We start from the raw sequence: 19,682 nt of genomic DNA, 5'->3' as shown, positions 1-19,682 counted from the left end.
TTCCACTCTGTCGTATATTACAGTAAAGTAGCTTGCAGGCTCAAGGCTCTTTCTACAAATCAAAAGGATGGGACTGTAGCTATTTAATTTTTTTTGTCTCCTTTTTCCTTGTGGACTTAGTTCCTGCTTTTTATTTGGAGAGCTTGCTGAGCTGTGTTACTTGTAACATGAAGGAGGCAGCACGTCAAAGATAGGATTGGGCTGTTGCATCCCTTGCCTGCAACACAGCCTCTCTCAGATACGATCAGCAGTGTAAACCTGCTGACTATTGCTAGACCCACACAGTGGGAAAGCATGAAGAGAAACAGCACAGAAGAAACAACAAAAAAAAAAGGAAAAATATTTTAAAAAGAAATCATCCCTTAAGATTTAATTGGAAAGAAAAAAACCCAAAGTATATTATGTGCAGACTCCTTTGTACTCTTGTGCTTAGAAATTAACAATTCTCTTCTATCGATATTCTAGTGAAAAAGAGGGAGAGAAACAGAATGCTATTGTATCCCCGTTTTCTGTGGCTTTGGGTTACAAAAACTTTCTTTTAGTTACCCAAACTCGAACAGACATTAGCTATTAAGAGTGTGTGTGTAGACACCTCCTAAGCCCTGCATGCCCAATTCAAGACTCTCAGATCATCAAGGCTAGTCCAAAGCAAGGAGGAAGTTTTTTGCCTGCTGCCTATGGTCATGGGGTGCAGAAGCAGATGCACTGTTCCTTATCTGGTGCAATCTATCCATCTCCTCTGTGGCTGCTGTGATGACATGCAGACTCAGCAACCACACATCAAATTTTCTCCTCACACATCCATTTCTCCTCTTAGTGAAAAGTTATGTAATATAAGTGATATAGGTTTGAAGTGAATATACAAACCCCAATGCACACAGATATCTAGTGTATATCTGCCTTGCTGTCCATGTGCCTCAATAGATGAAGGGCACACTCTTGAAAACATCCATTCCTTCTGCCTCCTCTGCTTAAGACTTGTGACAGCTGACTCACTTTTAAAGCAGCCTGGTTGATCTGAACAGAATACGTGAGAGCTGATAATGGGGGAAGACAACCTTTCTAAAACTCTCAGAAGAACACTGTCACCACCAGATTCAGTCTTCCACTGATCCAGTGTGTCAATTGGTAGAACTGCTCTCCATGAAAATAGGGACTGACTCTTCCTGATTTCCTCTTGGCTTGGGATGCACTTAGGGATATGGGATGCATTTGAATGTTCTCTGTGTGGAAGGAATAGGAATTGGGAAGACAAAGTTAACAGAAAAAAGTTTCAAAACACAGATACTTCAGAAAAGGGAACTTCAATCAGTTTTGCCTCGATGTACTTTTACTTCAGCTTTTAACAAACAAACAAAAGGAAAAAAAGGTCAGTCTGGGCACTAGTTTATGAAATGCACCTGCCATATATGCTCCAGGAAAAATGAGCTACCACCAGTCTCTTCCAAATAGTCACAGTCTGAGCAGCCAGGCAGCTGAAAATCTCATGTGGTTCCTTGAGGCAGTGAACCAAAGAAAAGGATCCTGTTGCTACCTCTACATTCAGAGGACATGGGAAGAGTGGGTTAGAACTCTGTTCTTCATGCTCCTTTCCAAACAGAAAATTGACATATCCACACATGTCAAGGTGTGCCTTGGCGAGGACACAGATAGAATCACAAGTGGGATGCACTGGGAAATAAATATCAAATAAAATTCATACAAACCTAAACAGCTGTCTTTTCTTATGCATATCATTGCATATGCTACTGTCTTCCAACAGCCTACTGAAAAATGAAAAGAAAGATTATGCTAAAAACCATGGTAATTCAAATTTATCTGGTCTGTAAAGTTTTATTTGATTTCTAGATACATTTTTCAATTTGTGCTAGATTCATTTTAAAGAACCAAGGCTAAAACTGCCCCCTCCTCTCTCAACCCAGGGAGGCTGAGGCCCATTTAGCATTTCCTGTTACTGAGCAAGGTAATTCTCAGAAGCTAAGGAACCATACCTCTACATCCAAAGGAAAATTCATTAAAATATCACCTAACAAGAACACAAACAATGCAAGCCAGCAAACTCCATACTGCATATGTAATTTTAAGTACTTGCTAAGTCACTTGGAAGTCTTTGCAGCCCAGAGAAATGCTCAAATCCTCTGACAAAAAAGAAAGGCAAAGCACTTAAACACACATCTAACTTTCAACATAGCAAATCAAACAGATTGCTCATGTGCATGGAGCTAGGTACAAGTTTAAGTGCTTCACCTGATCAAAGGCTGTAGGGCATGCAGCAAGAAAAAGCAGTGTTCTGCAGAATGCAGCTGAAGTCTCCCTCAGGACAGCAACAGTTCAGGCAGTACAATCTCCAACCTGGCCTTTTAGTGGTCTCCACTTGAGTATGCATCCTCACACTGGGCTGGTCAGTCAGCTCCCAGGTTCAAAGAAAGCAAACCATATGCAAATACCAGAACTGACTACATTCTCCTGCACACAGGTATGGGATTGAATGCATAAACCAAGGGAGGTCTCGCTATGGAGTTCATGGTTTATCCCATAAAGGTGTCCACTCTACCCTTAGCAGCGCAGTCTCTGAGTGCTTTCCATGCTGACTTGGAAATATGAACAACTGTGTCATTTTTGTTGCCCCAATCTCCCCTGAGAGGGAAAACAGGTTTATGGGATAATCTGCTTTTTGCTTTACGGGTTCCTCTGTTGCAATTTTGATTTATTTTGATAAAACAAAACTCCATAGTCACGACACAGAAGCAGCAGCTGAAGAAATACCCTTGGCCGTCAGATTATGAGGTGGTTAGACGACAGTGGTCATGATCTCTTAAAGGCCCTTTCTCATTCCACTTACAGAAGTGTCCATTGGAAAAGCTGGTTTGTACCATTACTTTGGAGTAATTTTCTATGGGAACAGCATCACCCATAAATGCATCTGACAGACTTAAGGATGGAGAGAGAACAAAATACTGTGAGAGAGAGCCTCTCCTTATTCAAGGGGGTCATGAACAGTTTCTATACTTGTGCAGGACAGACTTGGGTCAGCACTGTTCAAACACTCACCAATTAAATTCCCACTTTTGGTTAAAATCCTTATCTGCCATAAAGGTACACAATATCTAAGATTTTCAACAGAGTTAAGCTACTTTACAGCGGTTATGGAGCCAATACTTCATATTTTGTAGATCTCAAACACAGTTTCCTCTTCTGTTTTGCTTTGAGTGGATTTAACATAACAAAAATAACATTCACAAGAACTATCATGCAGTAATGCAAAGTAATCATGAGCTCAAATATCACCATCTCATTACTACACAGCAGCAGTAAAGCAGGAACTTGTATGGAACTTGTAAGCCTTGACAAGCAACAAGCGATGCCAATGCTGCTGCTCAGTCTCACAGGACAGCAGGTTAAACAACAGACACCCAAGTCTGGTGTTTCATAAATACTGTCATCCAGCCACTGCTAGAGTGCTTTTTAAAGATCAATAAGTTAAATTCTAAAGGCACTCCAGAGATAGAATAGTCACTTGAAATGAAAGCTTAGGTGGCTCCCCCTCTCTCCCACAATCTGCTTTTGAAACAGAAATGCAAAAGCCTCAGGAAAGCAGCAGTAATACTTTATCTGCTCAGATACCATACTGCAAGGTAAGCTCTATTACCCCCTCTTAAAGCAAAAAACCACTGCAGATAATATGGGCTGCAAATTTGCTCAGTCTTTATGGTTTACATTTATTAGCATAAATGACTATAGAACTACAGTTAGACAAAAAAATATCAGAGAAACAGCTAAGTTTAACACACACACACACACACAAAATAAAGCTATTTTTTACCTGTTTTCCACAAAAAGGTTTTCCTGGGAGCAAACTGACTGAAAAATAAAAAAGGCATTGTATCAGACGTTCTAGATATGCTCTGCTGTTCCAATTTCTTCCTTGATTTTAGAATTACCACTCCTGCTCAGGCTTAAGGGGATTTCAGTTCATGCATCATTTGCATTTGCAGAAGACAAGAGGAGAAAAAAGGTCAAGAATAAAGTCAGACCAGTAAAATAAATTCCATGCATTACAACACATTGCCAACAAGGCGACTTAGTTTGGGAACAAACTGAAACGTCTCCGTTGAGACATCTGAAGAAGACACTATGTGCAAAATACTGGCAATTTGAAGGGGAAAAATGTTTTTCCTGCATAATATAAGGTTCCACTGGTCTGGCCTATCACTTCAAAATAAAACTGCAGGATAGCACCAAGCTGTAGGTAGGAAGGACAAACAGAAGGAAAGCATGCAGAATTAACAAAGTTCCTCAAAGGGAGAGAGGATACTGTAGTACTTAGAAATAGAGTGTGACTTCATATTTTATGGTTGAAGAAGGAACATTGAGATATAAAATGATAATAACCTTCTTAATAATAATATTAACAACAATCATAGCAAGAAGGTTCTTTGCTTGAGGACTTAGATTCCCAAAAAAAGGTGAAGGACTCAGAAGAAATAAATCCTATGGGCAAGTGTATAATTCTTTCAGAATTACTTAATTTTTTATGCAAAGAAATAAAGATGAGCTCAATTTCCCATGAATAATTCTCCCTCTTTGATTTTTTAATTTCCCTCGTATTTCATGTTTGCTACACAAAATGCCTCATAGCTGTATTATATCTCGATCAGGTAGAGAAGAAAGAACAAGTCAGCACTTGCACTGAATTTAAACAAAAGGCAGGCAAAGGGAGGAGGGCACCAGAGATCATGCCCATTACTTCTGTAACAATACAACTCAGCCCAAAGAATAATAAAATGCCAAATGCCATCATTAACTGTATCAAATTTTAGCAGTATGGGATAGGCAGAGATTTTGGATGGTTGTGTTTTGAAAAGGGTGAGCTAATGACCCACTGAAGAGTTCTGGCCAACACCAGGAGAAAAACCCTGCTAATTCTTAATGCTCCAGCTGATGCCTGGACAAATTTTTCCCTTGGCACCACAGCTCGTGCTACCTCATCAGCCTACAAAAGGAAGAAATTTATCCCTGAGATGGCAATATGATTTCTCATTAGAGTGTAATTCACCCACTCAGAATCCACATTGGGAAACATCTAGCAGTTCTGAGGCTCCCCAGGCAAAGCTCCTACCCTGCACTCCTGCTAAATTTGCAAAGTACTGGGCTGCATCAGGGGCAAGTACACTTCTCCTTAGCATAAAGCCTCAGGGCATTAGGAGCAAGTTCTCCATTGCCAGGAACCAAATTCCCACCACCTACTGCAGACCCCGAGTTTCATGCCAGGCTGAGAGAAGATACAAACTGTTTCATCTAATATCACTGGAATACTTCCTACAACTACAACACTGTCTTCTCTCATTTTATGTACATTACTCAGATACCAGGTTTCATTAACAAATATGCAGACTTCAGCTAATCTAACTATGCTGAAGCAAAAAGCCCCAGACAAGCATACTGAAGTCACCCCAAGGACTTGTACAACCACAGCTGTGGGGTTGTGTCTTCTTCTCGAGCTTCATGATGGACATCTGTGCATTGACTTCCATGCAGTCACATCCCAAAGTGCAAGATCACAGCTACTCTTACAGAAAAACCTTTGCTTAGACCAGAGTATTGGACTGTGTGCCCACAAAGTTACAAAAGCAAAGGGGCCTGTAATGCACCTGTCTATATTTATTTTATTTGATTAAAATTTTTAAAGAGATTGGGGCATAAAGCAGAATAAATATCTGGAATTTATATTTTATCAAGCAAGCATAAAGGTCTGCTTCCTTCTCAGTATCTTGATGGGAACCACTATCAAGTGTATTATAGACTTTAATCTGAGTCCATAATAACTCCATTTGTCTTCTTGGTTGATGACGTTGGCACAGTGCTACACAATTCCTGGAAATTATTCTTCAGACAGGTGTGAGGCTGAGAGGCAGAGAAGACAAGGACTTTTTTATTATCTCATTTTTACTGTTAAAAATAAAATGGCTAAGCAGCTCTGGATAGAAATTTAGCTACTACAAGGTCAAAACTCACTTTCCTGATATATAGCATCAACACTGCTCAATTTAAAGCACCAGGAAAGCTTTAACACACAGCACAGCTGTTATCAAAAAAGTCCTTAAAACACTTGACTCTTGTTTACACTTTAAACATACTGGCAACAAACTTACCAGATCAGAAATTTATGGAAGATTACCTGCAAGTTAGCGTCCTTGGAGATCTCTGTATGCAAGATTTACATTAGGGTGCTCTGCATAACTAATTGTTATTTATGAAATTAGTATTTCACTTTTCCAGTTTCCAAGAACCTTTTAAAGTCTCAACTGGAAAATGTGCATCAGTTCTGCCAGTGCACTAGATATACTGGGAGTTGCTGCTCCTGTTTTAAATTACATTAGCAAACACAGATAACTATTAATGTGCAGCAATATCCTGCACAGGATATTATCACGTAATAATTTTCACGTCAGTTAACAACATGTGATAGATCTCACGCTTCCAACTAATGCTTGTTATTTGATCTGCAGCCACAAAGAAAGTCTCTGTACACCAGTACAAGAGTTTTAGTACCTACAGGTTTATGGTGGCCAGCACGAGGTGTACCTTTGATTTGTTTTTACTAATTTTAAGCCCTCTTCTTCCTAATCTTTTCACACTAGAGGGACAGAACAGGCTGAAACCACGTCTACATATATTTCTTTTGTTTCTCTTTTAATCAGAGATTAAGATAAAGATTCTCTGAGTTTTCTTAAATACAGGAATCATGACTTACTGTACCTAAAGGATCTGGCTCTTCAGAATACACTCCTTGGTGAAAAATAGACACTACAGTTGACAACAGAAAATAAACAACATGGTGTATTTCCTGTAATAAGTTTCATGTCTACCATGGGCAATTCTAGCATTTGTGTAAGTATGAAAAAAATCTACATTTTTCAGTGAATACAGAATGATTCCCAGAGAATGCATTTATGAACACTGAAAGGTCCTAGAGTGACTCTGGTTCATGAGGTTATACATAGCTCTAACCTTGAAGAATGAAATTTCCCCCATATAATTTGATTACTAGCCTTTACAATCAATTTTCTGCATGCTTAAAAGCCAAACATCCTGTATCATTTATGCATGCATTTGAGATTCTCTGTTAAATCTACACAGAAGGAAATAAAAACTTTTTTATTCCTGTATGTTATTCTTTGTCTTCCTTGGACAATAAATTTTCAACTTCCCAAACACAACTAAAGCAGTTCAGGCAAGGAACTTCCTGCAAGACCCACACAATGCAGGTCCTCTGCTCCAGTGTACTTGGCTGTAAAATTCACTAATTGTTTTAAAACTAAGTTTCCAATAAAAACATGTTTTAAAAAGGAAGGTTTAAAGTTTGCAATTAAAAAAAACCCTTAAAAATAGTTTTCAGCATAACAGAGCTCAGTCTACACATTTTTTACTGTTAGCAGCCTAAAAAATTTGAGGTGCACTTTGCAGTTCTTATTTCAGTGCACTGGAATAATCATGTTTATTAACTACTTATTTCTTCACCAATTATTTTTATTAAAATATAAAACTAACATGCTTCTCAATTCCTGCCAATTGCTGAGACAGGAGTCATTAAAACTTCCAGCTCTTCTTGTTGAAATTTGTGATAGACAACATAGCAATTGGAAAACTTAACAGAAAGTATAATTTAAACTAATACCAGACCAATCATCATAAGGACTACCATAATGATGGCATTACTTATGAACATATTTATTTTGTTAAAACCTTCCCACTTGGAAATGAAGAGATCTGGTGCACTAGAGTCCTGCAAGATCAAAGGAAGGACAGGCAAGCTTTACATTACTATGTGGGGTCTGGGTTAAGACATTTTTCACAGCACTTGAAACACATGATTTTTTTTTGCCCTGGCAACCAGACTGCCTTTTCCTCATAAATTTTGTTTAAAGTTATGACTCTTGGGCTGTTATCTAAAGGGTTTTGGGTACCTAAAACATGTTTGGTGGAGGGAGGGGAGTTGTTGCTGGATGCAACAAGTTACAGCAGTACTCTTGACCTTCATGGCTGCCCTTTGAAGACCTCCCATGCAAGCTCTCTTCGTGCATACTCTAATTAGAAGTGATGTATCTGTGATCCATTTGCTAAGATTCATAAGCAAGGCACTGATAAATGCTTGACTACAGCAGTGTAAGCAGTATAGAGGTAATAAAAATACCACATGATTAATCCATCTTCGACTCTCCTATATCTGTAATTTGCAGAATAACAACACACAAACCTGGGGAGAATTAGATTAATTAATGACTGCAGAGGGCCTTAAAACTTCACAGTCTTACATGCAGCAATTGCCTATCTATAACAGGAAGCCATTTCTCTCTTTCCTAAAATTGATAAAATACATTGTCCACCACCACAATCACTGGCATCTTCCTAAAAGCACCTTGTATCTGGCAAGGGGTGCTCCACCCAAAAAAGCTCAGCTAAAACATAGATTACTGTTAACATTAAACATACAGCTTGTTGAAATTCACTGCACTATGATGCTCACTAACACCTACAATAGTAGAGAGAGAGAGAGAGCAAAGGAGTGGATATGAGAGAGAGAGGGAGAGATAGCTAACATTGCTGATCTTTAAAAACGCTCCCTCCCAATTCCGTTTAAAATGCCTGCCATAAAGCACACTTTTACTTAGGTCTTGCCACTCGAAAATGCTAACCCAATGAACCACAACAGCCTCCTGCTGTGAGCAATTCAAATGCTCACCACTTGCCTGTTTTTAGAACTCAAATATCTAAAGATAAGAGCAGCAATACACTATAGAGCCACTTTCAGCGCACTTTTCCAACCACCCCTGTTTCCCAGCCTGGCATTTCTAGCTGCAGCTTGTGATAGAAACTGGACTATTTGGTAATAACTTTGTATTTGGTAATTTTTAGCATTTCACCCCATCTGAATTCTGCTTCAAAACCCAAAGATTTTTTGGTCCTGCACAAGCTCTTTTGTAATGTGCCAAAACCTCTTATATGTCATAAAATAAACTTGTTGCAAAGAGGCTCTTGCAGCTCTTGAACAACTTGGCATTTCCACCATGTATAGCCTGTGACAGTATTTACATCAGACCAACATGCTGAAGGCAAAACAGAAACTGAAGGGCTTTTACTGAAATCATCTCAGCCAAGAAAGAAGTGAAGCTAAAACCATTTAGATGCAGCTAGCTATTTACTAAGAAGCGAGACAACACACATCTTAAAATTATACAGTGTATTCTGCCAAAAAAACCCGACTTGGACATGTGCAATTCCTAAACCAGATAATAGTACTATTAGCCCTGCAACATAAGAACAGTTTTAATTTAAAAGGACGCACATGATTTTCAAAAATAATTTTAATTTGGTTTATTCCCATATTCCTCCTAAATGGCAGGACTCCCTCTGAGATAGGAGATAAAACATTAAAATGGTGACTTTTTTCCTTTTATTACCTTATCATTACAGTATTTTAGCAATTTGCGATTTTCTTCTTTTTTTCAGGAAAATCAGGTATTGCTCACAGATGTTTCAGATTTAAATATTTTCCTTAGCAATATACCTTGTTGTGCAGATTCTGACTTTTAGTAAGGGCAAGAATTTTAATGTCTGCTTCATTTTATTCCTTTCAGAATATAATCATCAACAGCATAACTGACTCTTTCTGATAGTAGAAGTACATTTTAATCAGACATTTAAAAAACTATTAAACTTCATGTTTAACCTCTGCCCTTTCTTTGTTCTCATTGTTTCTTTGTTTCATTGTTTCTTTGTTTGTCATAATGGTACAGCACTGGCCCAAAATACCAAAACCATGAGAGTCTCTGCAGAAGGACGCTTACAAAGATTTGATCCACTTTGAAAGAAATATAAAATAACACAGCTATTTGAAATTATTGAGAGTGTGCCCTTAAATCACTGCTCTTTGGCTAGTAAAAGAGAAGGAAAAAAGAAGCAAACCTATGCCATGTGAACATGAACATTCAAAGAAACAGGATAGGCACTCCCCAGACAACATGCTGGGTCTGATCTCTCCTCTACCCTTCTCCCTGCAACTCTCATCACCTCACTCTCCAGAAAGCCAACCTCCACACCTCTAAAGCTCCTCTGAGACCCTCTGTGCCAATCTGCTTTCCCTGTCACCTCCAGCTCCACAGGGCAAGTCCAGCTGCAGTGTTGTTGTAGGAGGGGCGCAAAACTGACTACCGGCGAAGGTATGGCACTAAAGAGGCAATTAAAATAACTACTCACATCTTGTGCAAATATTCTCTCCCTCACTCTCTGATACTCCTCTTCTCTCTCTTCAATTGATTTACTTCGTCTGTCATCTCTAAATGGAAGAATTCTGTTTTGCTGAGCAGAAAGAAAACCAGGAGGGTTATATGAGTTGAGCTGTTAAAAACTGCCATTAAGTAACTCTCAGCTGACAATAATAAATATTCACTTAAACAAATGAAGCACGAAAATGATAGCTGTCATTCCTGCACAAAGAACCCTGCGAGACTGGGCGCCCAAGGATTTCCAGTTAGATATTCCACATGGGTTCATAGAGGAGGTGGCCAAAAGGAGGCTTTCTACACAGCTTTTGTGGACCTGCCATCCTAAAATGGGGTGTTCTCATCCCAGGTCTAAGTGTCAAAGTGTCATTGTTCTCAACTGCTAACATTTCTTGGTTCTCCTACCAGTTGTGAGGAGCAGGAGGGCAGGCAGTGGTGGGCTACCTAAGCAATCAAGGAAGAAAGAGGGTAATAGGCTGCAAGAGCTAAACTGTAAACCCTAGAAGAAACCCACAAAGTCTATATGTGCAAAGAGAAGTCCCAGATAGCACAACAGTTTTAACCATTTTCACACTGTATGGAACCCTCTACTGAGGTTTTGCTGGGAAAAGATGGGCCATTTTTGCCTCTTGGTAAATGATAGTGTGTGCAATGGCTGTGCCAGGGGAAGAAAAAGTGGAGATGAGCCCCATTGGGAAATGCTTCATTGACAAGTGGGCTTCAAGGACTGGTCCTTCCCTCCCCTGCACCTGTGCACTTGGTGAGATAGGTCATGCTGCTTTCCTTTGATTGATCCCCATGGTCACCACACCCTGAAATTGCTTGGGGCTTGTTTTCAAAGCCAACTTAGATGCACCACAACTGGCAAGACTGCCATGTACAGCTGAAAGTCAAGGAAAAAGAGCGAAAAAAGGAAAGAAAAACCCAGTCCTTTACTGGAAACATAAAGGGAAGTGGCAGCAAGAGACTCACTGGTTGGTTCCTCTGCAAATATAACGCTAGCAAAGAAAGCATACACTGTTCTCTTACCTTGACAATTTTCTCATAAAAGCAAATCACATCAGAACTGTTTCTTTTTTTTTTTTTTTTTGGTTAATCTATTCCACATACACAGCTTGCACTGTATTGAAACAGCACAATACCCACTTTTAAAGGCAGCACAAACACACATTTCCCTGGTGCTCCCCTACTCACCTAAGTTAAGGTAGTGTTATGGCACAGGCAATACAGGGGAGAACGTCTGCCCCAAGTACATGCACAAGCAAGTTACACAGAAAGTAAAAGGTGGTGAGGGCACAGGAGGAGGAAGGGAAGTAAAAGATCAGCCTCATTTACTTTTGGTCAAAATGTAATTTAGAATGGTTAAGAAAAAAATCAACCTGGCCTCACCATCACATCTTTGGGGCTTTTTTTTTTTTACACTTCTTTTTCCCCTCTCTCCTTTTTGGGCTACATTGGTTCATCACTGGTCCATACTGAAATCCAACTCTGAATGGGTACAATGAAAGAAGGAAGCTACAGGGAGTGTAACAACTGCCATAGCTAGGCAAGACATCGAGGAACACAACTGACATAGCCTTCCACGCAGCCCGGAGCCACCGGCATTCCCCCTCCCGTGGGCATGCAGCAAGTCCTGCGCCAAGCAAACCACCCATGCAAACCGCACACACTTCCATGGCTGAAGCGGCCACGCTGGGGCTCGGTGCCACATGTGTAAAAACGAGGTGGGGAGGGTCAAGAGGGCAGGGCAGGAGGAGAGCAACAACAAAAGAACAACAATAACATCAGTCAGCCCACCTTCAAAAACAGAACAAATTTCAGCAACTCTCGAACCGAGAACCAACCTGATTGTCTTCTTTATCAATACTAGAGTTATCTCGCTTCAAGATAAATCGCTTCTGGGATTCTTCACCTTTTTCATCTTTTAAATGTTCAGAAAACCTTTGCTCTGGTCTGCCAGCAAAGTAAAACAGCAATAAAAAAATCTTTCTTTTGGTTTTGCTTTGATCTTTATTTCTCAGTGCTCTTTGTTTTCACAGAGATATTCAGTGCAAAAGCAGTTAACATTTGTGAGATGCTGCCTGTAACTGTCTGAGGCTGCTGTATCGCTGCTAACTGTTATTGCTATAAATAGCTTTTGTTGTTGTGGAGCAAGGAATAGGAATCCAAAGTCTCAGTCACTGAAATATTTAGACTCTCCTCACTGTAACTGGAGGACAGGGAAAACAAATTACCATATTTTATGTTAATTTGCTTCCTTCAGTAGCTGGGATCTCTGGCAACACTGCCGCTTAGTGAAGCCTATCCATCTTGAAAAGCAAGGAAAAACTGGTAGGAATCTTAAAAAACACAAAACCAAAACCAGATACCCAAGACTTTTCTCATTCCTAGTAAGCAAAACCAGTAAAGGGAGGGACTAATGATGTTTTGCTTAAATAAAATTTTATCTCATCACCACTAAGTTGGAAAAATACTCCAGAACAATCATAGAGCATCAATTAGTTCTCTGATTTAAACTCATGCATTTATTTATTTATTTTAAAAGCCAAACCCCAGGGTTTTGGCTCAACATTTTCAGGTTTATAAGCTGTTATGATACCACTCCATCTTCTCACTTGTGCAAAAAGCAGTATCTTCTATCACCTCACCTTGTGCAAAAATGGAACTTTAAGAAGCAACTTTTGTGGCCAAGATGGTCACTGCCAATGCCTCATAGCTGTCAATAAATAACACTCTAGCCTGCACTGCTCCCAGAGTAGTAATATTTTAAGCCTGCAGTTTTTAAACTTGCAGTGTCTTAAGCCCAACCATATCAGTAGGGTGACCAATGGCCTCAAGAATGGAGCTCACATTCATATGCTGTTATCATGTGATTGAGGGGGTTATTACTTGTTTTAAAAGCAGCAATACACTGTGAGATTTCTCAGGGACCACAAGCCTTGTGCTCAGTGCTGAAAGAGCTGCCAACAGCAGTGGTGGTAGGAGATGCTCGTGTCTAGATATGTATACAAACAAACCACAAAGCTTCCACTGACATCAACAGAAGCAATCGTGAAGAAATCAAAAGGCAGAATTTAAAGAACTCAGTGCTTTTGCGAATAAGAGTCCTCTACAAACTTTAGAAAAACCTCTCAGCTTAATCTTATTTCACAACAGAAAATTAAACCAGATGCATAAATCAGCAATAATTTTGTTGTTACAGTGTTACAGATTTCAAATCAAATACAGCACATATTCATGCCATAATTGCAGTCCATAACAATTAATTGTCAGATATTCAGGAAATGTTTGTAATAAACTGTAAGAAATTCAATAGTAAGGCACACCAGCTATCCCACCTTTCTTTCTGTACGAATTTTGAGCACTTCCACTTCTGCTCACAATTTGCATTTTTGTGACAAAGCAACAAAACACGCGATCTAAATTTCCACAGATTTTGACAATTCAAGAAATATCTAACCACCATCCATAGCTGCAGAGCCCAAGTCATTAGATTATCTGGATGCCTTACTAGTCTTCCTTAGGAAAAGCCTAGAGGACCATGGCTCTCTGCACAGTAGTTTCATAATCTAATGGGTCATTCGTTATGTTTCCTCATAAACAGAAAGGCTACAAAGCTCCATTAATGGATTGTTAAGTGGGTTCTTCTCCCTTTGTTCCCACAAATGCTATGCCTGCGCAGCCAGAAATGAAGATTCATTCACTCAAATATTGTGCTTTCACAGGACTATCTGAGCTACTTTGCTAGTTTCAAATCCTAAAGCACAAACAAAATTTTTGCAGTTGCACCATCAGTGTAAAATTTAGATCTGTAAATTATCTACTGAGCATCTAATAAACTATATAAAAAGAAAAATAAATTCAGGGAAAAAGTGATTAGTGAGAAAAAAAGCTTGAAAAAAAATTGAAAAAATACCTCCTCCAATTACTAACTTATTTAAACAATAACATGATTTTCATACTTAATAGCATTTTTAAAAAAAATTAAATCCCATTTTCACTTTATTTACTATTTTTAAAATGTTTCTGTTTTTCATAAGAGAAAAGGAAAAGTATAAAATCAAACCACAAGTCAAACGTAATGATTCAGTATGTGCCTGTTAATAAAATTAATCTAAAAGTCCAGTAGGTGATCAATCTCCAGTTGTGAAAAGAAATTCCCATGGACAGAGACTTGGCAAATCGGCAGAGCACTCTAGAGCACTAGGGTATCTTCAGCATTATGAGAAGGTCCACCCCTCTCAGCCATCTCTGCAGCTCTGGCCAGTGTTACCAGCAAGGAGCATGACCAGCTCAGTTCATAGGGATGCAAAGCCTGACAGAAGACTGGCACGTGAGATTTAGGATACCATACTAATAAGTGTCTTCAGGCACACCAACCTGCAGGCCTCCCTCAAACACTGAAAATCGTCTGTAGAAAGAAACGTAGACTATTTTAAAGAAGATATTCACACATGTGCTTGTGTTTTTCTCCTCAATTTTGTCTACTGCATTTTCTTTTTTAACACCTATTGCAAAAAAAAAATTATTAGTAGGATACAAATGGCAAACAGTGTTTAAAACCAATAAGTGACACCAAATGTTCTGAATCATTTAGGTAGAGAAAAGGCTGACTCTGAAATGGTTTGGGTCTGTTCCACTGATGGAAGCCAGTGTAAACTGCACATTCCCAGCTTTAAAGTTCCCTGTAACAGCATAATGCATTTGTTGTAAGGAACCACAGACTGGGGCTATTCTAGGGAAATCTGTTACATTAGTTTATGAATTTTCAGGTGAATCAACTGCTTAAAAACAAAGAATATAATGCAGAACATATTTCTTCCTTCCCTGTAAAGCTTTTGATCAGGCACTATAAATATTTAACAGAGATTGGACCTGAGTGTAACTTAGTGCATCCTCAGGCAGCTGTGCAGTCCCCTTCTCAGTTCCAGATCTGCCAGAAAGCACAGACCCTTTGAGCAGGCAAGACAGCCTCTCCTCTCCATCCTGCCCACAAGTGTAGCACCTTGATATTCAGGTAGGTGCCAGTAGGATATCTCCGGGTAGCCAACTTCAGTAGGTGTCCTGCAGCACTCAAACATTTAACCATTAAAATCTTCCCAAAACTCTCTAAGCATATGTGAACTTCTGCAGTCTGCTCACATCACTTTAGACCGTTTCCTAATATCTTTTTTTCTTTCTCCACAGTAAAAATAGACCACTTTTTGTTAAGTGATCAGATTAACCAAAGGCCAGACAGTATGGACAGTGGTTTTCTCTGGCTCAGGAGCTTTTTGACATACTTGTGTGCAATATTAGGCTCAGACTTGGGGAGAGTATACAGGTAAAATCTCAAGGCAATACTGTGTCCCCCTTTCTGTTGGCTGTGCTCCTTCCCAGGCAGACAATGATCATGTCAAATCTTTCAGCCTCATTTTTGTGCTGGCAGAATACTATAATGGTCATTTCAAGATATGGGTAAAGTTTCTTATTTCCGTGCTTGTAATTATTTCATTAAGGGTGACCAAACACTGTCACAGGCTGCCAAGACAGGTGGTGGAGTCTCCATCCTAGGGATGGTCCCGGACATGGTCTTGGACAACTGAGTCCAGGTGGTGCTGCTTGATCAAGAATGGGACTAGATGACTTCCAGAATCCTTCTATCCTTAACCATGCTGCCATTTTGTTAAACACTGAATCCATTATATAGCAAAAAATCCATAGCAGAACAAATCTCCATCAGTACCTTTTAGATGCTTCTTGTGTCTGTTCATTCTTTTATAAGTTTGCCATTTTCCTTTCTGATGTCATAGTCCTTTAAAAGCTATGGGCAGTCCTTACTTAAGCAAGGCCTCAAAGGGACTTTTCTGGACTAATTCCTTACAATTAACTTGTATTCTAGAAATGGTAAAGCTGGAGTAAGCAGCAAAGTATATCTGTGTGTCAGGAAGGGGGGAAAAAAAAGAAACTTTTTGATGGTATTAGATGATTTTTTTTCTCTTCTATCATTATGGTGATTTTAATGTGAGCTACTTCCATTCACTTCATTAGAGTTCCTCTCAATTTATCTCTGGATGACAAAAAACGGAGTTCATCCCTCAGGCATATTTGTTACATGGACTCTTTAAGGAGAATTCCCCATTACATGCTCATTTAATGCTTTTGATTCTGACTCAGTCCATGTAAGTGGTAATAAAAAAACCCCCCAAGCTCTAACTACCCTAACTACCAGGTATTCACTATTTAATCAAATTACATATTTTAAAAACATATTGCAGAATGGTAATAGCTATTATGATACACAGACTAAGGAAGGAATAGGGCATTTCCTTTAGTCTGCCAAGCCAACTAATGTGGTTTTATAGACCTCTATTTGCACAGGAGATAAGAAATGAAATACTAGGGGGGAAAAACACCTGCACTCATTTAAAATAAGTTAATTAGCTCTGAAATAACTTTCTAAGAGTCAGGAAGCACAGACTCCACACCAAAAGGACAAATGGAAAGAGACAAGCATGAGCTTTGACTATTACAATTCTGAAGACTTAGTCACTGCACAGCTCACAAGCAGCAAGGTATTAAATAGAGTCTGGTATTGTTGGGGCTGACTTCTAGACAAAACATAAATCTTTATTATGATGCATATGTTTCTGACAGCCCCACAGCACACAGGCTGTTGCAAGATGCTTTTCAAAAGAAGCAGCAGCCTCACCATGTGTGGAAAAGATGGGTTTGCCATTACAGTGCCTGATGCAGTTAAAAGATCTAGCAAGCACTTCGTCTATGTCATCTGCAAAAGCTCACAGGTAATAGCCAAGCAGCTGTCTGACAGAACTCCACACAAGAATGCAAGTTCAAAAGGGGAGATCACTGGATAGGCAGGAATCCAAAAAATTGAACTTTGCATTTGCAATGCAATGTTCATTTAATGCATATTACATGGGACAGCATGTTAATATTCCTCTCCTGAATGAATAACTAACAAGAAACAAAAAATAGGTAGGGTAGTGGGGCTAGGAATGGGAAAAACACCACCCAGGGTGATCTCAGAATCACCATCTGGCAAACAAAATGAATAACTAACAAAAATTATTTTAAAGAAGGATGCCATGAGGAGAGCCACAGAGCAGCAAGAGCTGGAGAGAGCCACTGCTGCAGACAGGATTCAAAAAAGTTGTGAAGATCTGGGGCACTCTTATGCAGGTGTTCTGATGGTTCAACCATGTTTTCACGTTATTACACTTGTCTTTAATGAAACTGATTGCTCAGTTCAACATCACTTTGGCCTCTGTTTTGAAGGCACAACTGTGATAATGGTGGCCTTTCCTGCTATGGTAGTTTTTGAATATCTACTGTATCTGTCAGCTGTGTGTTTTTTTGGTTTCAGGCTGAAGGCTCTCCTAGGGTTCTGCATTACTACCTTAGTAAAACTATGCAAGCATTACTATTTCTTTGCTTTACACCTTGAGGGACAAAACTCTTAGCTGCAGTACAAATGCCTGTTTTGATTATGGAGGCACAGGAACGCATTCTGAGAGTTAATTTACAGAACTTGGAAGCAAATATCACTGTAAAAAGGTTCATTACCCTTACAGCTTAGTGAAAAAGGCAGAATTCCAGCCCATCAGTTTAAATTAGTGGGTTAAATTATATCAGAACAACATTTTTCAAGAATGAGAGCCCAAAATTATACCCTTCAAATATGTTTCATGTATTTAGAGGCTGATGGATGCTAAAACACAGTTTCAAAAAGCTAGAACGGGAATTTAAATATAGATAATTGTTAAAGTAAAGTGCAGTTATATTATCACAACTTAATACTTAAAACCACTCAAGATGGCATTGCAAGCATTTGATGGTAAATGCCTCATTAACAGATTGCTGCTTTTATCATATGAGTCACTAAGAACTTCTGTTACAATGGTAAAAGCACATTAAAAGCTATAAAAGAAAACTCAATCCTGTACAAGACGTTTCTTCAAGGTGCTGCCTTCTCTGTAGCACAGGGGGAAAAAAATCTGCAAAAACCAAATGCTGTATTTTCCCCAGTAAAAGACCATATATTCTTTATTATTGTTTACAGAACAGCAGCCGGCCTCTAAACATGTTTAGCAATTACTAAACTGGGATGTGGAAAATCACAAGTTATTTTCACAAGCATTCTTCCCCTCTAATTGGGGTTGCAAATAAATCTGGCAGGTCTGAAAAAAAAAAAGGGCAGGAATGCTTCATGGAAGCATTTCTCCTTCAGTGACTATGAGGTTTTATTATGTCAGCTTTGAACATCCATCAAGATGCTACAGGAATCATTTTCATTCCAAATTATGCTGTGTGTGGACCAAGCAGGGTGCCAGATCCTGAGGCATTTCAGAGATACAGTACTTAAAAACCCTGATTTAATGTTGAGGTATCATTGCACAACTCATGACCCTCACAAGCTTTCCTGAAACTTATTTCCAGAAAATCATCCTTTTTAAAGATATGGATGCAAAAAGAGTACTTCTTGGCTCCCTGAGCATCTGCTTGAGTACAAACTTCAATATTTTGTCCACTATCCTTGGGCCAGAACACAGGCCTTGCACACGGAAGAAGACTATAGGCCAAGGGCACATGTAAGTACCAGCTCTTCTGATAGATGAGGCAGAAGCACGACATCCTCTCTCAGGCAGGGACCACTTTAAGAGCTTCAAAATGCTCTGCTGTCCTCCTGTATTCAAACTAAGGTTATTTCTTTACTGAGGGACCTGCTTCTGCTTCTCCCTCCTCAGCTGGACTTAATTCTTGATATTCAGGGTGTCTATTGAGACTAAACATCTTGCACAGTGCCAATTTATTTCCAGCTAATAGAGGCTCAAAACGGTAGCACAGTTTATTACGGAATTCATTAATATCTGATTTTAAGGATGTGGCATATTCTGTAAGTAGCTGAAAATTACAGTATTGCATAACTGCCGTGATCTATTTAAAATTCCACTTTGCTATTTCAGAAGTTCAAAAATTAACATGTAAGAGAGAGAGAGAAAAAGGAAGCAAATTCAAGATTTGAAGACTACTGAAGATTTGAAGATGGTTCACTAAAAACCAGCAGGATAACAAAGGAACTATCAGTCCTCTTGAAATGCCTCACGTATACACATTAAGACCATAACAAATTCTTGTTCATGTTCTGACTTCTGCGTCACACCACAAACATTTTTGCCATCTCTAGCAGGAAGACTCATGGATCAGAAGGCGTACTAAGAACAATCACTGGCCTGAAGAACAGGGCCTGTTTTCAATAAACTGTCAGAGACAGCATCACAAGGCTACCCTGGAAGCAGCGAGCTGAAACAATGGACAAAGACTTTTTGAAACTCATAATACTTTTAATATTTCTATGAGTGCTGTTTTTTGTGTCAAAAATGAGGTGGACTACAGAAG

The 19,682-nt window shown here is 39.2% G+C and overlaps 1 protein-coding gene across 50 annotated transcripts in view; it reads right to left on the bottom strand.

Annotated features, from left to right (window-relative positions):
- ARPP21 (cAMP regulated phosphoprotein 21) overlaps window positions 1-19,682 on the bottom strand; it is a 141,914-nt gene that overhangs the window by 66,387 nt on the left and 55,845 nt on the right. For 23 of the 50 annotated variants that reach the window (XR_015804433.1, XR_015804437.1, XM_088166766.1 and 20 more), the window contains 4 exons: window positions 12,128-12,236; window positions 10,258-10,359; window positions 3,824-3,861; window positions 1,707-1,766 (listed from right to left, as the gene is read on the bottom strand). The exons of 3 other annotated variants lie outside the window; for them this stretch is intronic. Coding sequence is in view for 45 of the 47 variants with exons in the window: in XM_088166766.1 (XP_088022892.1) it covers window positions 1,707-1,766; window positions 3,824-3,861; window positions 10,258-10,359; window positions 12,128-12,236 (309 nt within the window). In the remaining 2 variants the exon portion in view is untranslated. The remainder of the gene's footprint in view (window positions 1-1,706; window positions 1,767-3,823; window positions 3,862-10,257; window positions 10,360-12,127; window positions 12,237-19,682) is intronic. 24 more of the 50 variants (XM_088166904.1, XM_088166957.1, XM_088166940.1 and 21 more) reach the window with 3 other exon arrangements.

Source organism: Sturnus vulgaris, chromosome 1 (genome assembly GCF_052056855.1).
Source record: "Sturnus vulgaris isolate bStuVul1 chromosome 1, bStuVul1.hap1, whole genome shotgun sequence".
NCBI lineage: Eukaryota > Metazoa > Chordata > Aves > Passeriformes > Sturnidae > Sturnus > Sturnus vulgaris.
This window is presented reverse-complemented; position numbering and strand designations above follow the sequence as displayed.